General features: G+C 50.8%; 1 protein-coding gene across 6 annotated transcripts in view; it reads left to right on the top strand.

The window, feature by feature from the left end:
* The first annotated feature begins 419 nt into the window (after positions 1 to 419).
* LOC121272671 (putative transcription factor p65 homolog) overlaps positions 420 to 23,894 on the top strand; it is a 40,752-nt gene continuing 17,277 nt past the window's right edge. For 2 of the 6 annotated variants that reach the window (XM_041179382.1, XM_041179387.1), the window contains exons 1-6: positions 474 to 559; positions 6,552 to 6,871; positions 12,507 to 12,542; positions 15,197 to 15,975; positions 20,733 to 20,884; positions 22,402 to 22,493. In XM_041179382.1, coding sequence (XP_041035316.1) covers positions 6,763 to 6,871; positions 12,507 to 12,542; positions 15,197 to 15,975; positions 20,733 to 20,884; positions 22,402 to 22,493 — 1,168 coding nt within the window. In that variant the 5' untranslated portion in view covers positions 474 to 559; positions 6,552 to 6,762. Of the gene's footprint in view, positions 560 to 6,551; positions 6,872 to 11,630; positions 11,676 to 12,506; positions 12,543 to 15,196; positions 15,976 to 20,732; positions 20,885 to 22,401; positions 22,494 to 23,894 lie in introns of those variants that run through there. The other 4 variants (XM_041179383.1, XM_041179386.1, XM_041179388.1 and 1 more) reach the window with 4 other exon arrangements.

A 23,894-nucleotide genomic window follows, 5' to 3' on the forward strand; every position in this document is an offset into this window, starting at 1 on the left:
GAGTATAAAAAGGGGATGTTCCTCTTTGTGGTTTAAAATCTAGGTTGCCTACAACACAAGTTATTCAGTGGTGCTTTTTTAGGCATTTGTTACAGTGCGACGTGCGTGGGCCAGTCTGATTAACTCTTTCGCTGCCGCATCTACAGCTTATGGCTGGAGTGGATCCGGATTTTGGCTCCGGATCCGGATTTTGGCTCCTGATCCACTCCGGGCTTTGTTTTGCTTCGATCCGTCTCCTGAGTGACGATCCAGCCCGGCATCTCCAGGGTGCTGGGGCCGGGGCTCGCGCGCGGTGGCGTCACTCGGGCCGCGTCACGTGCTCGGCCCCGAGCTGAAGTTGGCTGCGGGAGGGGATTCCCCCCCCCCCCCCAACCCCGGCGCGCGGAGGCTGCGGCCAATCAGAGCGCGAGCTCCGCCTGGGAATTTCCAGAGAAGTAACAAAAAAAAAGAGAAACTGAAATAAACAGAGAGGCGCGGCGGACGGAGGCACAGACACCAGCAGAGGCAGCAATGAAGGGCAAAGAGCAGGAGCAGTTCCCGGGGCGTCAAGGCTCCACAGGTGGGTGTCTCCCCAACCCATCCTGTTTATCTGTCACTGTCTTTCTCACCCTATCTATCTGCCTGTGCCCCACCCTGTGTCAGTCTGCAACTCCCCCAACCCCGTGTGTCTGTCACTCCCCCCACCCCTCCTGTGTGTCTGTCACTCCCCCACCCCTCCTGTGTGTCTGTCACTCCCCTACCCCTCCTGTGTGTCTGTCACTCCCCTACCCCTCCTGTGTGTCTGTCACTCCCCCACCCCCCCCTGTGTGTCTGTCACTCCCCCACCCCCCCTGTGTGTCTGTCACTCCCCCACCCCTCCTGTGTGTCTGTCACTCCCCTACCCCTCCTGTGTGTCTGTCACTCCCCTACCCCTCCTGTGTGTCTGTCACTCCCCCACCCCCCCCTGTGTGTCTGTCACTCCCCCACCCCCCCCGTGTGTCTGTCACTCCCCCACCCCCCCCTGTGTGTCTGTCACCCCCCTACCCCTCCTGTGTCTGTCACTCCCCCACACCCCCTGTGTGTCTGTCACTCCCCTACCCCTCCTGTGTCTGTCACTCCCCCACCCCCCCCGTGTGTCTGTCACTCCCCTACCCCTCCTGTGTCTGTCACTCCCCCACCCCCCCCCCCGTGTATCTGTCACTCCCCCACCCCTCATGTGTCTGTCACTCCCTCACCCCCCCTATGTGTCTGTCACTCCCCAACCTCCCCCTGTGTGTCTGTCACTACCCCCACCCCTCCGTGTGTGTCTGTCACTCCCCCAGCCACCCCCGTGTATGTCTGTCACTCCCCCACCCCCCCCGTGTGTGTCTGTCACTCCCCCACCCCCCCCCCCGTGTGTGTCTGTCACTCCCCCACCCCCCCGTGTGTGTGTCTGTCACTCCCCCACCCCCCCCATGTGTGTGTCTGTCACTCCCCCACCCCCCCCCCGTGTGTGTGTCTGTCGCTCCCCCACCCCCCCCGTGTGTGTGTCTGTCGCTCCCCCACCCCCCCCGTGTGTGTGTCTGTCGCTCCCCCACCCCCCCCGTGTGTGTGTCTGTCGCTCCCCCACCCCTCCCGTGTGTGTGTCTGTCGCTCCCCCACCCCTCCCGTGTGTGTGTCTGTCGCTCCCCCACCCCCCCCCCCCGTGTGTGTGCCTGTCGCTCCCCCACCCCCCCCCCCCGTGTGTGTGCCTGTCGCTCCCCCACCCCCCCCGTGTGTGTGCCTGTCGCTCCCCCCCCCCCCCCCCGTGTGTGTGCCTGTCGCTCCCCCACCCCCCCCGTGTGTGTGCCTGTCGCTCCCCCACCCCCCCCGTGTGTGTGCCTGTCGCTCCCCCACCCCCCCCCGTGTGTGTGCCTGTCGCTCCCCCACCCCCCCCGTGTGTGTGCCTGTCGCTCCCCCACCCCCCCCGTGTGTGTGCCTGTCGCTCCCCCGCCCCCCCCGTGTGTGTGTGTGTGTGTGTCTGTCACTCCCCCGCCCCCCCCCGTGTGTGTGTGTGTGTGTGTCTGTCACTCCCCCGCCCCCCCGTGTGTGTGTGTGTGTGTCTGTCACTCCCCCGCCCCCCCCGTGTGTGTGTGTGTGTGTCTGTCACTCCCCCGCCCCCCCCGTGTGTGTGTCTGTCACTCCCCCGCCCCCCCACCATGTGTGTATCTGTCTGTCACTCCCCCGCCCCTCCACCGTGTGTGTATCTGTCTGTCACTCCCCTGCCCCCCCCACCCCGTGTGTGTGTGTGTCTGTCACTCCCCCGCACCCCCCATGTGTGTGTGTGTGTGTGTGTCTGTCACTCCCCCCCCCACCCCGTGTGCCAGCCTGTCACGGGTTCCCCCCCCCCCCCCCCCCCCGTGTCTCTTCCCTCCCTCCCCCTACATGTTGGCTGAGTTTGATGTTTGTTACTGACTGATGTGCCCTCTGGTATTGGTCCTTTCCGGCTTGATCTCTTCTCTTTCCCAACCCTCCCTTGCTCATCCCATCCTCTCTCTTCCCCACCCACCCATTCTGTTGCAGCGAGACAGGGGCTGGAATGCCACAGAAGGGATGAGTCCTGGGATGGTCAGTGGAGACTGGGTGTTGTGTGTCAGGAGGGAGATTTACAAACAGACAGCGGTGCAGTCTGCAAGCTACATAAAAGACATAAGGCTGTAGTGTGTCTGTGTCTGTGTCTGTGTGTTGAGGTACCACTGTAAGGCAGTGGAGCATTGACACTGTACGAAAGATCAGCCTGAGGTCACCATCCCTAGAATATAAGATCATCACTAATATTAATTCAGGAGAAACTTCTTTCACCCAGAGAGTGGTGAGAATGTGGAACTTGCTACCATGTGGAGTGTTTGAGGCTTATCGTATAGATGCATTTTTGGGAAGCTGGACGAGCGCACGAGGGAGAAAGAACTAACAGGATATGCTGTTGGCGTGAGATGAATAGTGGGAGGAGGCCCCTTGTGCAGCATAAACAACAGCATGGAGCGACCGTGCAGAATGGCCTGTTTCTGCGCTGTAAATGCAATGAAATAGGTGACAATTGGCTTTTGCCGTTCAGGGCAATGCTTTTACTGGGTAAACGTGAACTGCTATTACCCACAACACTGCCCGAAGTCAGTCAGAGGGCAGCTGCAACAATTTCAGGGCAAGGGCTCGCTTTCTGAAAGAAAAACTGTTCTGAATGGCAGCAAAATAGGACACGTAGAAAGTCGGCATCTGGACTGGTGACGTCTGCTGTGTGGTTTCTGGACATGTGCTGAATACAAGAATTTTATTTATATGTCAATACACCTCCTGTGGTGTCACTGGTGGGCAAACTTGAGTCTGCCGTATGGCTGTGCTTTGATGCTGCCAAGTTGGCATGTGCCTTTAAGAACCTTGGCTCTTACGGGCAGAACCGGCCGAGTGATGAGCACAGAACTGTTGCAGCGCTTGGGGAGGCCGTTCAGCCCGTTTGTGCCTGCGCCCGCTCTCCGCATGAGCAGTTCGCCTAATGCCATTCTCCTGCAGTCCTGCATGTTTTTCCCTTGATCGGATAATAATCCAATTCCCCTCTTCAACCCCCTGCCCGAACCTGCCTCCACCACCCTCTCTCCAGAGCCTTGCATTCCAGATCCTAACCACTCGCTGCGTGATAAAAGTTTCTCCTTCTGTCCCTGTTGCTTCTTTTTTTTTTGTGCCAATTATCTTAAAAAATCGGTGCCCTCTCTTTCTCTGTCCTTCCACCGAGGGGAACAGTTTTTCCCTGTCTACTCTGTCCAGGCTCCTCCTGATTTTGAACACTGCTACCAAATCTCCTCTCAACCTCCTCTGCTCCAAGGAGAACAGTCCCAACTTCTCCAATCTGCCAAAGTAATAATGGAGAGCAGGAATGTATCCTGGAAGTGAATATTTCCCACCCTCCCACCCAGCCCCTCCGGTTTCCTGTTCAGCCTCTCTGTGCAAAGCTTTGAAGTTTTTGTTTAGAATGGTGAGGGCGACAGTGGGATCGGAGTTTTCATGTTTCAACGGGGCACTTATTTTCTTCCTCTGGTGGCTATTGTGGCGCTCGGAGGCCCGTTCAAGAGATTGTGAAAGGCAGAGCAGAAAATCGGGATAACGTCAGAGGTGGGATGATGGGCAGATTTTCACAGGCAAACTTAGCCCTCAAGAGACACCGCGTCAGTCTTGACCGATTCATTGTGGGGCAAGTACCAATTTAAAGGGGCGACGCGAGTCTCCTTGGAGTTGCCAAAGTTTTGGAGATTTCTTAAGCGTTATCGCGTCCTGACGGAATATTACAATCTGCCTATTCTGGCTCTTTCACGTTCTGCTAAATCTTTCAAATGAAACACCCTGGTTTCCGGAGGTGGTTCAGCAAAGCTGCTGGACTCTTGGCGATGTTTCACTGTTTGGGAACAAACTTGTTTGTCATCTCTGTCCGACTGATTTCTTGATTCCTTTGCGGTCGATGTACTGACTTAATCGGGTCTCTCTTAAGAAAGCCGAAGTGAGTCACAGGATGGTGAGACCCGCCTCCCTGCCGTTATTTTTAGACCAGGGGAGAGCCTTTAGAGCAAGCCACCTCTGCTACTGAAAGCTGAGAGAAAAGATGATAGCATCTTGGCATGTTAGTCAGACTTGATCGAAATCTCTCTCAGTCCAACCTCTTGTCTAACATAGGTAATAGGAGCAGGAGAAGGCCATTCAGCCCTTCAAGCCTGCTCTGCCATTCAGTAAGGTCATGGCTGATCTGACTGTGGCCTCAGTTCCACTTTCCTGACTGTCCCCCATAACCCTTGACTCCCTTATCAATCAAAAGCCTGAGATAAAAACAAAAACAAAAAACTGCGGATGCTGGAAATCCAAAACAAAAACAGAATTACCTGGAAAAACTCAGCAGGTCTGGCAGCATCGGCGGAGAAGAAAAGAGTTGACGTTTCGAGTCCTCATGACCCTTGAAAAGAGTTGACGTTTCGAGTCCTCATGACCCTTGAAAAGAGTTGACGTTTCAAGTCCTCATGACCCTTCGACAGAAGGGTCATGAGGACTCGAAACGTCAACTCTTTTCTTCTCCGCCGATGCTGCCAGACCTGCTGAGTTTTTCCAGGTAATTCTGTTTTTGTTTTCAATCAAAAACCTGCCTAACTCAGCCTTGAATATATTTAATGACCCAGCCTCCACTGCTCTCTGGAGGACAGAATTCCACAGACTCAAACCCCTCTGAAAGAAGAAATTCCTCCTCATCCCAATCTTAAATGGAAAATTCCTTAATTTGAGACTCTGCTGCCCGGTTCTAGACTCCCCCACGAGAGGAAACATCCTCTCAGCATCTACTCAAGCCCCCCCAGAATCTTGTATGTTTCAATAATTGATTTTTTTTCTCTAGCAGATCATTTTTTGTCCACACTGTCATGATCCTATTCCTCCTTTGCAAATCTACTGACCTTGGGTGACTGTGTTTCTTTCCACGCACTTCCTCTCTTCTTACCCTAGCAGTACTGACTCCTTGCTTTAGCCTGGTTCCACAGACTGCCACCACTGTTCTACCAGGGGTCCACCTTGGTGTCCTGGTCAATACTGATCAAAATCACGCCAAGCTCCATTCATACACCACCCCTCCCCCCACCCTGTGCTTGCTGACCTACACTAACTCCTGATCTGGCAATGCTTTGCTTTCTAAAATTCTCATCCTCGCTTTCAGATCCATCCTTGGCCCCTTCCCCTCAGTACTGCTGTAATCTTCTCCGGCCCTACAAACTTGACTGAATCTCTGCACTCCTCTAATTCTGACTCCTCAAGCATCCCAGCTATCAGTGCTCCACCGCTGGTGGCCATACCTTCGGCTGCCTGGGCCCTAAGTGTGGGAATTCCATCCCCTAAACCTTTTGGCCCCTGTCCCTCTCTCTGTCTCTTCTCCTTTAAGACACTCGTTAAAGCCCCATCTCTTTGAGCCAAGCTTTTGGTCATTTGTCCTAACATCTCCTTACGTGGCTCAGTGTCAAATTTTGTCTGCTAATGATCCTGAGGGACACTTTTTATTTTAAAGGCGCCATATAAATGTGAATAGTTATTAACCAATCATTCTCCTTTTTCATGCTTATGTGCAAAATGGCTCCTCTGCCCCTTAATGCCGATCACACTCAACCAGCCCATTCTTGAAAAACCCGGAACAAAATGTCTACTGTTAGATGTGATTCTGCGATTGGCAGCACTTGCTGAACAATCCTGAGTGTGCTAACAACCAATTAAGTATAATCAGTCAAGTTCATAACGTGGCTCATTTACACTTGCTACAAGGGACATACACTCATACGCAGGGATCCATTCTCTGCAAACAAAAGGAATACGTTCAAGCCTTGCACCTTTTTTGAATTACCCGGGAGCCTGGGGAGCCTATCATTCCCTGTTGCTTTCTCCATGGCAACACTGTGGCCAACTGGAGTTGACTTGCCAACCAATCAGCGTCCTTCTCTCCTGTAGTTTAAGTTGCTGTGATTGTTTGAAATTTTGCATTCTTGTGTTTGTCCTGATGAGTGCAAGATGAAAAACTATAGCAACGTGTCTCTCTTTTTCAGCAAGATTCAAGTTCTGCACTTAAGTTGAAACATTCCGACTCTTGCACTTCTGTTAAGGTTGCCAACCCTCCAGGATTATCCTGGAGCCTCCAGGAATGAAAGATTAATCTCCTCGGAAACTAAGCTCTGGTTAGGCCACAACTAGAGAATTGCATCCAGTTCTGATTGTCACGCTTCAGGAAGGATCCGAGGGTCCCTGAGTGGGTGCAGAATGGTCCCAAGGATGAGCGATTTTACCTACAAGGTTAGGATGGAGAAGCTGAGGTTGTTCTCACTGAAATTTGAGGGAGGTGTACAAGATGATGAGAGGTTTGGAAAAGGTAGACAAACTGTTCCTGTTCACTGGTGGTACGGGGATGAGGGGGCCGCAGTTTTAAGGTTTTGGGCAAGAGGTACAGGCTGGAGGGAGGGAGGGGTGGCGGTGCAGGGGTGGGGGGGGGTGGGGGTGGGGGGGGTGGGGGTGGGTTGGGGGGGGTGGGGGTGGGTGGGGTGGGGGGGTGGGGTGGGTGGGGTGGTGGGGGGGGTGGTGGGGTGGTGGGGGGGGTGGGGGGGGTGGGTGGGGGGGGTGGTGGGGGGGGTGGTGGGGTGGTGGGGGGGGTGGGGGGGGGGTGGGTGGGGGGGGGTGGGGGGGGGTGGGGGGGGTGGGTGGGGTGGGTGGGGGGGGGTGGGGGGGGTGGTGTTGTGGGGTGGGTGGGGGGGGTGGGTGGGGGGGGTGGGGTGTGGGGGTGGTTTGTGGTGGGTGGGGGGGGTGGGGGGGGTGGGGGGGGTGGGTGGGGGGGGTGGGGGGGGGTGGGTGGGGGGGGTGGGGGGGGGTGGGTGGGGGGGGGGGTGGGGGGGGTGGGTGGGGGGGGGTGGGGGGGGGTGGGTGGGGGGGGTGGGGGGGGGTGGGTGGGGGGGGTGGTGGGGGGGGTGGGGGGGGTGGGGGGGGTGGTCTTGGGTGGGGGGGGGGTGGGTGGTGTGGGGGTGGGGGGGGGGGGTGGTTGGTGGGGGGGGGGTGGGGGTGGTGGTGGGTGGTGGGGGGGGGGTGGGGGTGGTGGTGGGTGGTGGGGGGGGGGGTGGGGGTGGTGGTGGGTGGTGGGGGGGGGGTGGGGGGGTGGTGTTGGGAGGGTGGTGGGGGGGGGTGGGGGTGGTGGTGTTGGGGGAGTGGGGGGGGGGTGGGGGTGGTGGTGTTGGGGGGGTGGGGGGGGGTGGGGGGTGGTGGTGTTGGGGGGGTGGGGGGGGGGTGGGGGTGGTGGTGTTGGGGGGGTGGGGGTGGTGGTGTTGAGGGGGTGGGGGGGGTGGGGGTGGTGGTGTTGGGGGGGTGGGGGTGGTGGTGTGGGGGGGGTGGGGGGGGGTGGGGGTGGGGGTGGGTGGTGGGGGGGGTGGGGGGGTGGGGGTGGTGGTGGTGGGGGTGGTGGTGTTGGGGGGGTGGGGGGGTGGGGGGGGGGTGGGGGTGGTGGTGTTGGGGGGGGGGTGGGGGTGGTGGTGTTGGGGGGGTGGGGGGGCGGGTGGGGGGGGGGGGCGGGTGGGGGGGGGGCGGGGGGGGCGGGTGAAGTGAAGAAGGAACTTTTTTATGCAACGCTTGGCCTGGAACACTCTGCCTATGAGGGTGCTGGAAGCAGAGACATTGAATGATTTCAAAAGGAAATTGGATGGAGCCTTCCAGAGCTAAGGGGAATAGAGCAAGGGAATGGGCTGATTGGGATTGCTCTACAGAGAGCTGGCATGGACTCGATAGGTCAACAGTACTCCGTCTGTGTCCTTATGACTATGCTGCCAACGATTCGTGAGAAAAACCATAGGACCATTTACAGGAAAATAAGAGCTTTTTTTCTCTCATTGAACGCTTGATTTTTCTTTTTTGTTTATTAGCTATAAAAATTAAGAGGAAGAGAGGGGTGGCAGTGTTGCTTGTGTGGTATTTGGAGGTGGTTGGTCATATGATGAATCCTTTGTGAGTTTGTCTAAAAACACTTGGCAACTTCAGCTTCAGGTATTTAGTTAAATTACTTTCTGGTTCAGTTAGCAGCCACTCGTTCCTTTTTGTTCTCCCTCCTGCAAGGAATAGGAGCTGGAGTAGGCTATTGGGCCCCTTGAAAATGCTCTGCTATATTCAATACGATTGATCTTCTGAAATTTTGCCTCTTGTCAGCCACTCAGCGGCTGTGCTCTTGATCAATATTTACCCCTCCCTCAACATCACTTGGACGATAAGCAAAGATCTGCAGAAGAAAGTAGAGGCCATGGATTATGAGGAACCTGCTTAAAATTCCATATGCAGACAATGAGACAAATGGAGGGGCGCTTGAAATAGCAAGTGCAGAAAGAACTCTCTTTTTAAAAAAAAAAGTGACATCCAGAAAAGGAAACGTCAGTATTTCAGCCATTTGATCAGAGCTGTAAAGCTGCAGAGATCGCTTGTGGAGGGCAGCAGGAAGAGAGGTCGACTTAGGTGTAGTTGGATGACAGAGGTCACAGAGAGGTCGCAGACGAGCTACAGTGGGTGTGTGAGGATGGCGTAGGACAGATGAGCGAGACCCGCCATGACGGCAGACCTCTTGGTGGGAGTTGCTACATGCAGCAGCAACGTTGCTAAGGAACGACGGAATTGGTCATTTATCACCTTGTCATTTGTAGGAGCTGGCTGTGCGCAAATTGGCTGCTGCATTAACAGTGGCTACGCTTCAATAATTGGATGGCAGACAGCCTTCCAAATCCTGACTGGATAATGCTGTCCACCAGTCAAACAGCCTTTGTAATCCTATCTTAAATCCAAACGCTTTATAATTAATAAGTCTTCAAAGAAAATGGGGAATAATTACGCGGTTTTTCTTTACCGCCCCTGTGAGTATGTTTTTTTTTTCTCCTGAGGCTGTGCTAGCATCTTGGAAAATCACTTTTTAATTGCTGAAGAGTTCTGGTCAATACTGGAGGGTTGGTAACTTCATTGGACAGTGACTGTGGTGGGAATCCCTTCCTTCTTTCCTTCCTTTCCCTAACTCCAATTCTACCACCTGGGGAGACGGTGGTGTAATGGGAATGTCACTGGGCCAGTAATCCAGGGGCCCAGGGTAATGTTCTGGGGATACACGTTCAAATCCCACCAGGGCAGCTGCTGCAATTTAACTTCAGTGAATGGAATTGGAAGCTAGTCTCAGTAATGGTGACCATCGTTGATTGGTGTAAAAACCCATCTGGTTCACTAATGCCCTTTAGGGAGGGAAATCTGCCGTCCTTACCCGGTCTGGCCTACATGCGACTCCAGACCCACAGCAATGTGGTTGAGTCTTAACTGCCCCTCTGAAGTAGGGCCACTCAAGCCACTCAGTTCAGGGGCAATTAGGGATGGGCAACAAATGCTGGCCTTGCCAGCGGCACCCACACCCCATGAAAGAATAAAGAGAAACAAATTTGCCTTGGAAGGACATTTACAAGCTTGAGGGGATTGCCTTACAAGGAAAGGTTGAGCAGGTTGGGCCTGTACCCATTGGAGTTTAGAAGAATGAGAGGTGATCTTATTGAAACATAAGATTCTGAGGGGGGCTCGACTGGGTAGCTGCTGAGAGGACATTTCCCCTCGTGAGAGTATCTAAAAGGAGGGGACAAAGTTTCAAAATAAGGGGTCTCCCATTTAAGACTGAGATGAGGAGGAATTTCTTCTCCCAGGGTCGTTGGTCTTTGGAATTCTCTTCCCTAGAGAGCAGTGGAGGCTGGGTTATTGAGTTTTTTTCCCCCAAGGCTGATTTCAACAGATTTTTGATCGACAAGGGAATCGAGGGTTATGGCAGGAGAGTGGAGTTAAGGCCACAATCCAATCAGCCGTGATCTTATTGACTGGTGGCACAGGCTCGATGGGCTGAATGGCCTACTCCTCCTATTTCTTCTGATTCTTACGATTGAATTCGGCAGCAGGCAGGGTTTGATGTGGCTCGCTGCTATTCTGAATGGTGCCCTTTGCCGCTCTGCCATTGGGGAAAGTAGGAGACTACTCGGTAGCATGGCTTGACATTGCCCTACTCTTTCCCCTCCCACCTCCCCTTGCCTCCCTTCTCTGCTCGAAGCCCCACTCAGCAGAGATTGTGGCTTCTTGACCTTCAAGTGGGTCCTGGCCCCTGCCCGATGACGTTGTCATCGAAGGCTGACAAGGCTCAAAGGCGTCATGGTATCGGTTGCTTCTGACTCAGGAAGCCATTTGTACACCACTTCTCCCTGACTTTGTGACAGTGGCGGAAGCCAGCCAGCCAGATGGTCCTGGCAAAAACTGTATGTCAGAGCACTTCCTTTTTCTGAGGAAGCTTGCACACACCAGCTTATGAGCTCGCCACCAAGTGGGGTGGGGGGGTGGACACGGGACGAAAGAGGGGAATTATTGGCTCCAGTTTCTGGTAGTGGGGGGAATTACTCTGCTCTTAAGCTTGGCGTGGGTTGCAGCACATTCCCGAGTTTCTCTTCCTGTTCCTGTGGTGTTTTAACGAGGTCCACAGCCTGACTTGTTCAGTCCCTGACTGAGCAAGAGTGTGGGACAGATCAGCCTGCTGGAGGCATTTCTGTGTGAATACCATTCCCTGCCCGCTTCGAGTGCTTTACAGTGGGAGGCCTGGCTTCCTCTGATGCTCGCTGACCTGTCTGCGTGTGGCTGTGTGTGGTGAGAATTTGGGTAAAATAGTTTAATTTGTGTGCGGTTGGGGTAAAGGAAAGAACAGAGTCCAAGAATGAATGGTGATTCCAAGCGTCAAGAATTATAATCACGAGAAAAGAGTAAGGAAATCGAGTTTTGTTTTGTCTTGGAAAAGGGACATCGTTTTCACGCACTTTTTAAAAAAAAAAAATTATTCATGGGATGTGAGTATCTATGGCTAGACCAGCGTTTATTGTCCATTACTAATTGCCCTTGAGAAGGTGGTGATGAGCTGCCTTCTTGAGCTGCTGAAGCCCATGTGGTGTAGGTACACCCACTGTGCTGTTAGGAGGGGAGTTCCAGGATTTTGATCCAGTGACAGTGAAGGAACGGCGATCTATTTCCAAGTCAGGTTGGTGAGTGTTTTGGAGAACTTCCAGGTGGTGGTGTTCCCATGTACCTACTGTCCTTTTCCTTTTTAGATGGTAGTGGTCATGGATTTGGAAGGTGCTGTCTAAGGAGTATTGGTGAGTTGCTGAATCTTGTAGATGGTACACACACTGCTGCCACTGTATGTTGGTGGTGGAGGGAGTACCAATCAAGCGGGCTACTTTGTCCTAGATATTGTTGAGCTTCTTGTACTGTGGGAGCTGCACTCACCCAGGCAAGTGGGGAGTGTTCCACCACACTCCTAACTTGTGCCTTACAAATGCTGGACAGGCTTCGGGTAGTCTGGAAGTGAGCTACTCGTCGCATGATTCCTAGCCTCTGACCTGCTCTTGTAGCCACAGTGTTTATATGGCTGGTCTAGTTCAGTTTCTGCTCAACAATGACCCCCAGGATGTTGATAGTGGGGGATTAATACTTCAAGACTGTATACGTGAGTTGACTTGTAGTATAATCCAAGCAAATGGTTGACTAGTGAAGGATTGAAATAGCAGGTGAAACAGATTAAATCTTAATAAATTTACATGGAACTGAGGGCAGAAAATCCAGCTATTTGGTCCAAGTGGTCAATGCTGGGTGTTTCCACTCCATGTGAAATCATGCCAGCAAGGAATGTCCTATGGAACAATACAGCTGTGTAAACCTGTTGTGGTGTGCTGATGGAGACTGTCTGAGACAATTAAACGCGTTTCTGGAGAAACGTGGGACTGTTTTATTTTTTAATCCCTGGTGAGGGAGGGTGAGGGCATAATCTGTAGAAAATGTACCTATAATGCCCAACATCCTGCTGTCTTCAAAACCCTCCCTGTTCTGATCAATGGCAGAGACTCCCCTATCTCAGGTGTCACAGTGTGGATGATCTTATATCATTAATTTATCCTGTTTCTTTTTCCTCTCTCTCAATTTCCCAGGTGCCAGTGGATCAATACAGCAGGACCAGAATTTTGGTGAGTACCCATACATCTGGAGGATTTCCTCTTTAGATGTGGAAGAACAGTTATTTTCCACACACAGTCCAGCTGTTGAGTCAGTGAGTCGTAGAGTCAGTCAGAATTCTGAGGTGGGTAACTCACCTCCTGACTCCTCAAAGTCTGGCCAACATCCACCTGACCCAAGTCAGGAGTGTAACGGAACCCTCTCCACTCCCCTGGGTGAGTGTGAAATACTCGAAGCTGGACACCATCCACAAAAAAAGCAGCCCCGCTTGATTGGCACCCCATCGACAAACATTCACTCCCTCCACCACCGATGCACAGTAGCAGCAGTGTGTGTACCATCTACAAGATGCACTGCAGCAACTTGACAGCACCTTCCAAACCCACGGCCTCCAGCATCTAGAAGGACAAGGGCAGCAGACACATGGGGACACCACCACCTGGAAGTTCCCCTCCAAGTCACTCACCATCCTGACTTGGAAATATATCGGCCGTTCCTTCACTGTCGCTGGGTCAAAATCCTGGAACTCCCTCCCTAACAGCACTGTGGGTGTACCTACACCACATGGACTGCAGCGGCTCAAGAAGGCAGCTCACCACCACCTTCTCAAGGGTAATTAGGGATGGGCAATAATTGCTGGCCCAGCCAGCGATGCGCACGTCCCATGAGAAAATTAAAAAGAATAAGTCCAAGAAATCTAATGTTCTGTCCTTTTTCCACGTCCCTAAGCCTCCAGTCTAACTGTATCACGTTAGCAGATCCCAGCAGAAGTTGGGAATATGGGTGTCTGGCAGATGTCCGCAACACCCACCGCGCCCCCCCCCCACCCCCAACCCCAGTGAGAACAGTTGTAACGTTCCTCCAGTAGCAATAGTTCCGGGGTTAATGATGTGCATAGAGTGGAGTAACTGGGGGTCGTTCTCCTTTGGAGCATAGAAGGCTAAGAGGAGATTTGCTGGAAATGTTTAAAATCATGAAGGGTTTAAGTAAATAGAAACTGTTTAGAAGGGCTGAAGAGTACCAGAAGGCACTGATTTAAGGTGATTGGCCAGAGGTGACATGACGCCAAAGTTTTTTTTTTTTTACACAGTGAGTGGTTAGGATTTGGAATGAATTGTGGTGGAGGACGGTTCAATCGTAGCCTTTCAATAGGAAATTTGATTGATTTGGGGGAAAAAAAGAAATTGCAGGGATAGGGGGAAAGAGCCAAAGAATGTAACTAACTGATTGCTCTTCAAAAGAGCAGACTTGGTGGGCTGAATGGCCTCCCTCTGAGTGGTATTATTCTATGATTGCACGTTTTTTTATTCAAAAAAAAATGTTTCCATCGGATGTGAGCTTCATTGGCAAGGCCAACGTTTGTTGCCCATCCCTAATTACCTTTGAGGGCAGTTAAGCGTCAACCACATTGCTGTGGGTCTGGAGTCACATGTAGGCCAGACCGGGTAAGGACAGCAGATTTCCCTCCCTAAAGGGCCTTAGTGAACCAGATGGATTTTTATCACAATCGATGATAGTTTCATGGTCACCATCACGAAGACTAGCTCAATATTCCAGAGTTTTTTAATTAAATGAATTTATTAACTAATTGAATTTCAATTCTACCAATTTAATTGATGGTGGTTGGATTCTACAATGACCCTCAAAGATGGTCTGCCTGCTTTCAGGGTAACCCCTCCTTATTCTCCTCAGCTCCCCACCCCTACCGATCCGTGCAGAGTAGAAATAGTTCCAGGATCATCCATTGACTGGAGAGGCATCCAGGCGGCTCTGGTTGAGCTACTTATACAGGAACTAGGAGCAGGAGTAGGCCATTCGGCCCCTCGCACCTGCTCTGTCATTCAATAAGATCATGGCTGTTCTGATTGTGGCCTCAACTCCACTTTTCCTGCCTGTCCCTAGAACCATTCACTCCTTGTCGATCAATCTGTCTAACTCAGCCTTGAATGTATTCAGTGACCCAGCCCCCACTGCTTTCTGGGGAAGAGAGTTCCACAGACTAACGACCCTCTGAGAGAGAGAAATTCTCCTCATCCCCATCTTAAATGGGAGATCCCTTATTTTTAAACTGTGTCCCCTAGTTTCAGATTTTCCCACGAGGGGAAAACCTCCTCTCTGCATCAGACCTGTTAGACCATAAGACGTAGGAGCAGAAGTAGGCCATTCAGCCCATCGAGTCTGCTCCGCCATTCAATGCGATCATGGTTGATCTGATAATCCTCAACTCTGCTTTCCTGCCTTTTCCCCATAACCCTTGATTCCCTTACTGATTAAAAATCTGTCCATCTCAGCCTTGAATCTACTTAACGACCCAGCTTCTGCAGCCCTCTGCGGTAAAGAATTCCACAGATTGACTACCCTCAGAGAGAAGAAATTCCTCCTCGTCCCTGTCATAAGTGAGTGTCCCCTGACTCTGAGATTATGCCCTCTGGTCCTAGACTCTCCCACAAAGGGGAAACAACCCCTCAGCGTCTACCCTGTCAAGACCCCTAAGAATCTTATATATTCCAATAAGGTCGCCTCTCATTCTTCTAAATTCCAATGAGCACAGGCCCAACCTACTCACCTTCTCCTCAGAAGAAAATCCTTTCTTCTCAGGAATTAATCAAGTGAACCTTCTGTGAACAGCTTCCAATGCAATTATGTTTTTTTTCTGCCCCCCCAGATCTGAACGTATTGAATGAATTTATCCTGAAGGACCTTGAAGAGGGGGAAAGCAGGAACCCGCAACCCTGTGATTTCACCGATCCTCAGATTGGAGAGATCAAGAACCAACTTATGAACCAGACCCCTGGATGGGCTGTGTCTCTGCCGGAGCTGATACCGATGAGCACGGAGCCGCCTCAGCTGGTCAGCAGGGGCACGGGGCCGCCTCAGCTGGTCAGCAGGGGCACGGGGCCGCCTCAGCTGGTCAGCAGGGGCACGGGGCCGCCTCAGCTGGTCAGCAGGGGCACGGGGCCGCCTCAGCTGGTCAGCAGGGGCACGGGGCCGCCTCAGCTGGTCAGCAGGGGCGCGGGGCCGCCTCAGCTGGTCAGCAGGGGCGCGGGGCCGCCTCAGCCGGTCAGCAGGGGCGCGGGGCCGCCTCAGCCGGTCAGCAGGGGCGCGGGGCCGCCTCAGCCGGTCAGCAGGGGCAAGGGGCCACCTCAGCTGGTCAGCAGGGGCACAGGACCGCCTCAGCTGGTCAGGGACGACAGGGTCCAGGACACGAAGAGGAAAGTCGCCAGTCGCGGCGGGAGGAGGGCTGAGTCATCCCGGGCGAGCTCCAGGCTCTTCCCCCACCCGCAGCCCAACGTTTATGTGAAGGAGGAGATGCCCAAATTGGTTATCGTGGAGCAACCAAAGCAGCGGGGTATGAGGTTTCGCTACGAGTGTGAGGGTCGTTCAGCAGGAAGCATCCCTGGAGAGAACACAACGGAGCAAAGCAAAACCCTGCCCACCATCCAGGTGAGTCTCCATGCCGTGCCTTCAGGAATAGCTGCACTGCCTGCCCTGTGCACTTGTCACTAAACCTGAGCTGACTGGTGGAGGTGGCTCTCATAAGAAGCTCCCTGAAGAATTCAGCCTCGAGAGCCGCCTCAGCTCATTTGCTGCTGCGACGCTTGTTTTCATTGTAACCTCCAGACTTGACTATTCCAATACACTTCTGGCCGGTCTCCTACACTCTAACCTCAGTAAACTTGAGGTCATCCAAAGCTATGTTGCCTGTGTCCTTACTCGCTCCAAGTCCCATTCACCCATCATCCCCTGTGCTCACTGACCGGCTGGTTCCCAGTTAAGCAATGCCTCGATTTTCTTTTTTTTTAAACAATTCTCATCCTCGTTTCAGATCCATCCAAGGCCTCGCCCCCTCTCTATCTCTGTAAGTTCAATGTCCTCCGAGCATTAGCCTGGGCCTCTGGATTACTCGTCCAGTGGCTTAACCACTATGTCACCATCTCCCAACTGGGGTGCAAGTGGTAGTTCATAAGGAGGTAGTAGCACAAAAAAAAAATGTTCATTCTTTCATGGGGTGTGGGTGTCGCTGGCAAGGCCAGCATTTGTTACCCCATCCCTAACTGCCCTTGAACTGAGTGACTTGCTCGGCCATTTCAGAGGGGCAGTTAAGAGTCAACCACATTGCTGCGGGTCTGCAGTCACATGTAGGCCAGACCGGGTAAGGATGCTGTTGTTAAATTAGTGGCACCAAAAGCACTGCAAGGCACCTGCAGCACAGAAACAGGCCATGTAGCCCGAGAGGTCTGTACTAGCTGTGGTTCATATGGAGTGTCAATGTGTTAACACTGTCAACCGAAAGGAAGATAGTTCATTGAAGATAAATTGCTTGATACTGCTAAATAAGAGTGCCCTTGCTGTGCACAGTTCTGACCTTCTGATTATAAAATAAGATATGGAGGCACTGGAATTAGGGTTGCCAACTGTGATTAAATGTATCCCTGGAGGTTTCACCACATGACTTGCCCCCACACTCCAGCCATTGGTCAGCCAACACGTACGGCCTTCCTACGCCAATCGGAAAGCGAAAAGACTCATTACCCAATTGGATGATGCTCGACTGTCAGCCAAACAGCCTTTTCCCTCATTTTCAATATTTTTATATCTGGCAAAGAGAAACGTTCAAAGAAAATTACAAAAAAAATCCCAATTTTTTTTTTGAATGTCCCGATGATTTCTCTCCAGGGTTGCCCACAGCAGCGTCCCGGAGATTGATCTTCAATTCCTGGAGACTCCAGGCCAATCCTGGAGGGTTGGCAACCCAACCTGGAGAAGGTGCAACAAAGAGATTTACAAGAACACACTGCGAGGTTATATCTGTCAGAAAAGATTGAGCTGCCTGGGGCTCTTATCCTAGGAAAGAGAAAACTAAGGCGAGATAAAGTTGAAATTATGAAGGGGATTTGATAGTGCAGATGTCTCACTTATGAGAGAACCTAAAACTAGTGGCCATCAGTATAAGACAGTCCACCGATAAATCCCCAGGGAATTCAGGAGAAACTTCTTGACCCAGAGAGTGGTGAGAATGTGGAGCTCACCACCCCAGGGAGTGGTTGAGGTGAATGGCTTAGGTGCATTTGTAGGGAAGCTGGAGAAACACAGGTGAGAGAAAGGAATAGAAGGATATGCTGATAGGGTGAGATGGAGAGTGGTGGGAGGAGGCTCATGAGCAGCGTAAACACCAGCATGGACCAGCTGGGTGAATGAATTACATAGAATTTACATAAAGAAGCCAGTCTTAACCATTGCAGCAAACTGCCGGCCAGATTGTGTTGTATGCCTAACCATATGATGCAATTCCCTCATCAAGACATGAGAAACAGGTGGTTTTTTTTTTTGAATTAATATTCTACTCGCTCTACATGTTTTCATTTCATAGAATCACCAGCGCAGAAGGAGGCCATTCACCCATCGTGCCTATGCCAGCTGTATTTAAGACCGAGATAGATAGGTTCTTGATTGGTAAGGGGATCAAAGGTTACAGGGAGAAGGCGGGAGAATGGGGTTGAGAAACTTATCAGCCATGATTGAATGGCGGAGCAGACTCGATGGGCCGAATGGCCTAATTTCTGCTCCTATGTCTTATGCCTCTTTGAAAGTTGTCCAATTAGCCTCGCTCCTCCAGCTCTTTCCCCAAAGCCCTGCAAGTTACTTCCTTTTCAAGTATTAATCCAATTTGCTTTTGATAGTTACTATTAAATCTGATTTCATCATCAGCACATTTCAGATCATCATAGCTTGAGGATTTTTTAAAAAAGAAACATCTCTCCTCTGGCTCTCAATCCTCCTGAAAGGGGAAAGGTTTTCATTTGTTAGCATTAACCACAGCATGGGATTAGATACAGCTAAAACTCCCTCTACACTGTCCCCATCAAACACTCCCAGGGCAGGTACAGCATGGGGTTAGATACAGAGTAAAACTCCCTCTACAGTGTCCCCATCAAACACTCCCAGGACAGGTACAGCACGGGGTTAGGTACAGAGTAAAGCTCTCTCTACACTGTCCCCCTCAAACACTCCCAGGGCAGCTACAGCACAGGGTTAGATGCAGAGTAAATCTCCCTCTACACTGTCCCCATCAAACACTCCCAGGGCAGGTACTGCACGGGGTTAGATAATGATTTATTTCTGATTACAGTAAAGACCAAACTTTAATTGCAAAGAGTGTTGAGCTGCTTGCTGTTCAGTTTTGTCATTCCAGGCAGCTGGCGAAGGACCAAATAAATCTGAGACATTTTGGATAACCAACACACCAATTTTTGAAATAATAGATTCTCCATTGGTTTTGTTTCTTTTTAGGCTTTATTTGCAGTGGAATATTCGGGGGAATTTTAGCCTGGAGTTTGAGGCGCGTTACTGGGTGAATTCCCATGGTCACTGGGTGGGGCTCAGATAGGGAGATTTTGCGGGGGATTCCATTATACCTGCCCGTGGTTTATTTGTTAAATGCATTTTGAATTAGCCGTCAGCCGGTGGTGGCTTACAGGACAACGTTAGCAAGAATGAACTGAATGCTTGAAAGAAAAACTTACATTTATATAGTACCTTTCATGATCTCAGGATTTCCGAAGCACTTTACAGCCAAGGCCATACTTTCCGAAGTGCAGTTGCTGTTGTAATTTAAGAAGCACAGAAGCCAGTTTGTGCACAGCAAGATCCCACAAACAGAATTGGCCAAATAATCTTTTTTTTAAAGTCGTGGTTGAGGGATAAATATTTCCCAGGATCCTGGGGAGAGCTCTCCTGCTGCTCTTCAATATAGTTAGTCCCTTGGGATCTTTTTACTTGTGCCCAGGGTCCCAGTTTAACATCATCATCTGAAAGATGGCACCGCTGACAGTGCAGCACTCCCTCAGTCCTGACACTGAGGTTTAGATCTTATGCTTTAATCTGTGGAATGAGGACTTGAACCCACACCTAACCATCCACTGGATAAAGAAGTTTCTCCTGAATTTCCTATTGGATCCATTAGTGACTGTCTTTTATTTGTGACCCCTAGTTTTGGTCTCTGTCACAAGTGGAAAAGCCTCCTCCACATCTCCCCTATCAAACCCCTTCATAATTTTAAAATTGCTATTGGTGAAAGACTGGAGAATACATTCAAATGAGGTTATCTATCATTTTCATGAGCCTCACCCCTCCCTACCTCTAATTACCAGTTCTACAACCCTCTTGAGTTCTCTGCATGCCTCTAATTCTGGCCTTTTGAGTATCCCTGATCTTAATCGCTGCACCATTGGCAGCCTTGTCTTCAGCTGCCTGGGCTCCAATCCCTGGAAACCCCTCCCTAAACATCTCTGGCTCTCTACCTTGCTTTCGTCCTTTAAGACGCTCCTTAACATCTCTTTGACCAAGCTTTTGCTCACCTGCCCTAATATCTCCTTATGTGGCTTTAGTGTCTAATTTTGTCTTAAGCACCTTGGAACATTTTAATATGTTAAAGGCACAATATAAATGTATTTTAGAATCTCTTCCTCCAACTGGTGTGATCAAACTGTGCCGGGGTAGTTTTTTAAAAGTTATTCATTCGTGGGGTGTGGGTATTGCTGGCTAGGCTGGCATTTGCTGCCCTTGAGAATGTGGTGCTGAGCTGCTTTCCTGAGCCGCTGCAGTCCATGTGGTGTAGGTACACCCACAGTGCTGTTAGGGAGGGAGTGCCAGGATTTTGATCCAGCGACAGTGAAGGAACGGCCGATATATTTCCAAGTCAGGGTGGTGAGCGACTTGGAGGGGAACTTGCAGGTGGTGGTGTTTCCATGTGTCTGCTGCCCTTGTCCTTCTAGGTGGTAGAGGTCACGGGTTTGGAAGGTGCTGTTGAAGGAGACGTGGTGAGTTGTTGCAGTGCATCTTGTAGATGGTACACACACTGCTGCTACTGTGCATTGGTGGTGGAGGGAGTGAATGTTTGTGGATGGGGTGCTAATCAAGCAGGCTGCTTTGTCCTGGATGGTGTTGAGCTTCTTGAGTGTTGGGGCTGCACTCATCCAGGCAAGTGGGGAGTATTCCATCACACTCCTGACCTGTGCCTTGTAGATGGTGGACAGGCTTTGGGGAGTCAGGAGTTGAGTTACTCTCTGCAGAATTCCCAGCCTCTGACCTGCACTTGTAGCCACAGTATTTATATGGCGGGTCCAGTTCAGTTTCTGGTCAGCGTTAACCCCGAGGATGTTGATAGTTGCTGAATTGGTGCGTTGTTCTCTTCTGTCCAGATCCAGAACTGGCAAGGTGAGGTCAAGGTGGTTGTTTCCTTGGTAACCAAAGATGAACCATACAAGCCACACCCACACAGTCTTGTGGGTAAAGACTGCCAAAATGGCATCTGCGAAGTGACGGTTAGTCCCAAGTGCAACATGAAAGCCAGGTAAGGGACAGAGTTCCTGTAGTCAAGAATGTGCTGTTTCATGATTAAAGGATACATTGTACTTGCAAATACAGAATGACTCACCAAACCACAGCCGCTTTATTGCTGGGTGTGAGATTGCAAGGATTATTTTTTAAAAACCCTGGCCATTTCTCTTGCCGTTACTTCCTCTCTTTCTCTGCCCCTCGGTGGTCAAGCATGTGCTACCCCCAGCCTGCCCCGCCATTTGATAAGATCACGGCTGATCTCTTCAGTTCCACTTTCCTGCACTCTCCCCACGTTCCTTAATAAGTCCCTTCAGCATTGAAAAATCTATCGTCCTCTGTCTTCAATACGCTCGACAATTGAGCATCCACAGCCCTCTGGGCAGAGGGGGTCAAAAATTCACAACCCCTCATCTCAGTCCTAAATACCGATCCCTTATCCTGAGACTGTCACTCCTGATTCCTAGGTTCCCAGCCAGGGAAAACATTTTTTCAGCATCTACTCTGTCAAAGACCCTCCAAACTTTTATACGTTTCAGTTACATTATCCCTCATTCTTCTAAACTCCCAGGAATGTAGGTCTACTCTACTTATCTTCTATGAGGAGAGATGATATAGTTTAGTCCTTGATGCGGGCTGGGTTAGTGCTGATCTCAGTGCGCAAGGTGGGAGGAAAGCCCTTTGGCCACATTGCTGCATCTGACTAATCCCAGATTATGTTTTATCCGGAAGTCACTTCCATAACCTCGCGACCTGGAATGCGCTGCCTGAAAGGGAGGTGGAAGCAGTGTCAGTCGTAACTTTCAAAAGGGAATTGGATGGATACTTGCAGGGGAAAGTTCGCAGCGCTATGACGAGACGGTGGGGGAATGTGTGACTAATTGGGATAGCACTACCAAAGAGCTGGCGCAGAGCCAATGGGCCGAATGTCCTCCATTGCGCTGTATCACTCTAAGATTCTCTCTCGAAGGGTGCCGACACTCTGGGGTATTATTTAATGGTCACTGGCCACTCTCTGGTATCTTGGCCATTTATGGATGAGTCAAGACGGTTAATGTGGACAGGATATTTGACCCTGGGAGGCATCATGACTTTAAAACAAATTAATTTTAGAGGCTGCGCTGTGGGAATGTGAGTGTTATTCATGATTATTATTCAGCATTATGGAAGTAACCAGCTGCTTCACCAAGCCTGGCTTGCACTTGTGACTGGGACCCTTTTAATCGCTAGCAAGCAAGCTCTCCTCTTGTTAGGCCTTTGAGAGTTAATCGTGGATTATGGGGCTGCACCTGATTAAAAGTGACCTGTTTCTCTCTCACAAAAAGATATTGGTGCACCATTTTCGGATTCTTTTTCTCTCGTGAACGTTTTCCCTGTGAATCATGGGATTTATTGAATTTGTGACGACCTGGGTTGATGGTCCAGCCCTATGCCCCGCTTGTGTTGCTGGCTGCTGACCATACCCGCAGTTGTGATCATTCTGCGGGAGCCTCACACTCGCTGTTCACGGCGCTCCCTGTTTCTCCCTTTCAGTTTTGCTAACCTCGGCATTCAGTGCATGAAGAAGAAAGAAATCGGGAAAGCCCTTGATCACCGACTGAAACTTGGGATTGATCCTTTCAATGGTAAGCCAGTGTTCCTGAGGTTCTTTAGAAAATACCAGCTTTTGGTGAATCTACCTCCATCCCCACAATTAAAGGTTACTGCAGAAGCAGAGATGCAAGTACAGAAATCTTTTAAGGGGACAGGACAAGTTGAGAGATGGCTTTTTTTTCCCCTTCCAAAAGAAAGCATACCAGATCCTTGAATTTGTTATTTGAGTTATGTTAAACATGTATAAAGTAAGGGTTTGGCCTCCGCTGGAGTATTGCCTCCAGTTCTGCGCACTGTACTTCAGGAAGGATGCCAAAGCTTGGAGAGGGTGCAGAGAAGATTTACCAATATCATGGGTGGGTGGGGGGTGGAGAGAGAGAATTTCGGAAATGTGCACTTGTCACGACACTTCGCAAGAATACTAACATACAGTATAAATTGGTTTTTCCCTTTAAGTGAAGAGAGTGCTGATTGATTAGCAGTTAACTGTCAGCCACCATCGCTGGTGCATTCGCCATGGCAACACCTCTACCAATCAGAGTCCACTTGCCAACCAATCAGCACTCTCTTCACAAACAGTATAAATTGTTGTTTTCCTCTTATATTGGTATTCTTGTGAGGTGTCCTGATGAGTGCAAGATGAAAAGCTTCGACATGTCTCTTCTTTCAGCAATACTCAAGTTCTGTACCAGCAATTCCTTGGTACCAGGGATAACGGACTTCCATTACAGGTAGAGACTGGAGAAACTGAGGCTGCTGTCCTCAGAGCAGAGGAGATGAGATTAAAGTCTTCAGGATCGTTAATGGTTTTGATAGAGTAAATAGGGAAAAAAACAGTTTCCACTGGCAGGAAGGGTTAGAAACCAGGGAGGACACAGATTTAAGGTGATTGGCAAAAGAACCAAAAGCGACATGAGGACAAACAATGTACCTGGCGAGTTATGAAGTGGAATGTTGCCTGAAAGGGCAGTAGAAGCAGACTTAATCATAACATTCAAAAAGGAAATTGGATAGGCACTTGCCAGGGAAAAAGTCTACAGGGCTATGAGGAAACGGTGGGGGAGTGTGACTAATTGGGATAGCACAAGCCCGATGGGCCAAATATCCTCCGTCTGCAGTGTGATGCTCTTCTGAAGGGCAGCGACTCTGGGGTGTTATTTCAGTAGTCACTGTCTGGTTATCTTGCCCAGTAAAGGCGGGAGGTGGTGGTATTGTCACTGGACTAGTCTCTGGTTCCAGAGACCCAGCATAATGCTGTGGGGACTCATCACAGCAGATGGTGAAATTTGAATCCAATCAAAATCTGGAATTAAAAGTGATGATGACCACAAAATTATTGCTGACTGTTGTACAAAAAGGGCCCATCTGGTTCAGTAATGTCCTTTAGGGAAGGAAATCTGCCATCCTTACATATGATCCCAGACCCACAGCAA

Source organism: Carcharodon carcharias, chromosome 34, assembly GCF_017639515.1.
Source record: "Carcharodon carcharias isolate sCarCar2 chromosome 34, sCarCar2.pri, whole genome shotgun sequence".
NCBI classification, from domain to species: Eukaryota; Metazoa; Chordata; class Chondrichthyes; order Lamniformes; family Lamnidae; genus Carcharodon; species Carcharodon carcharias.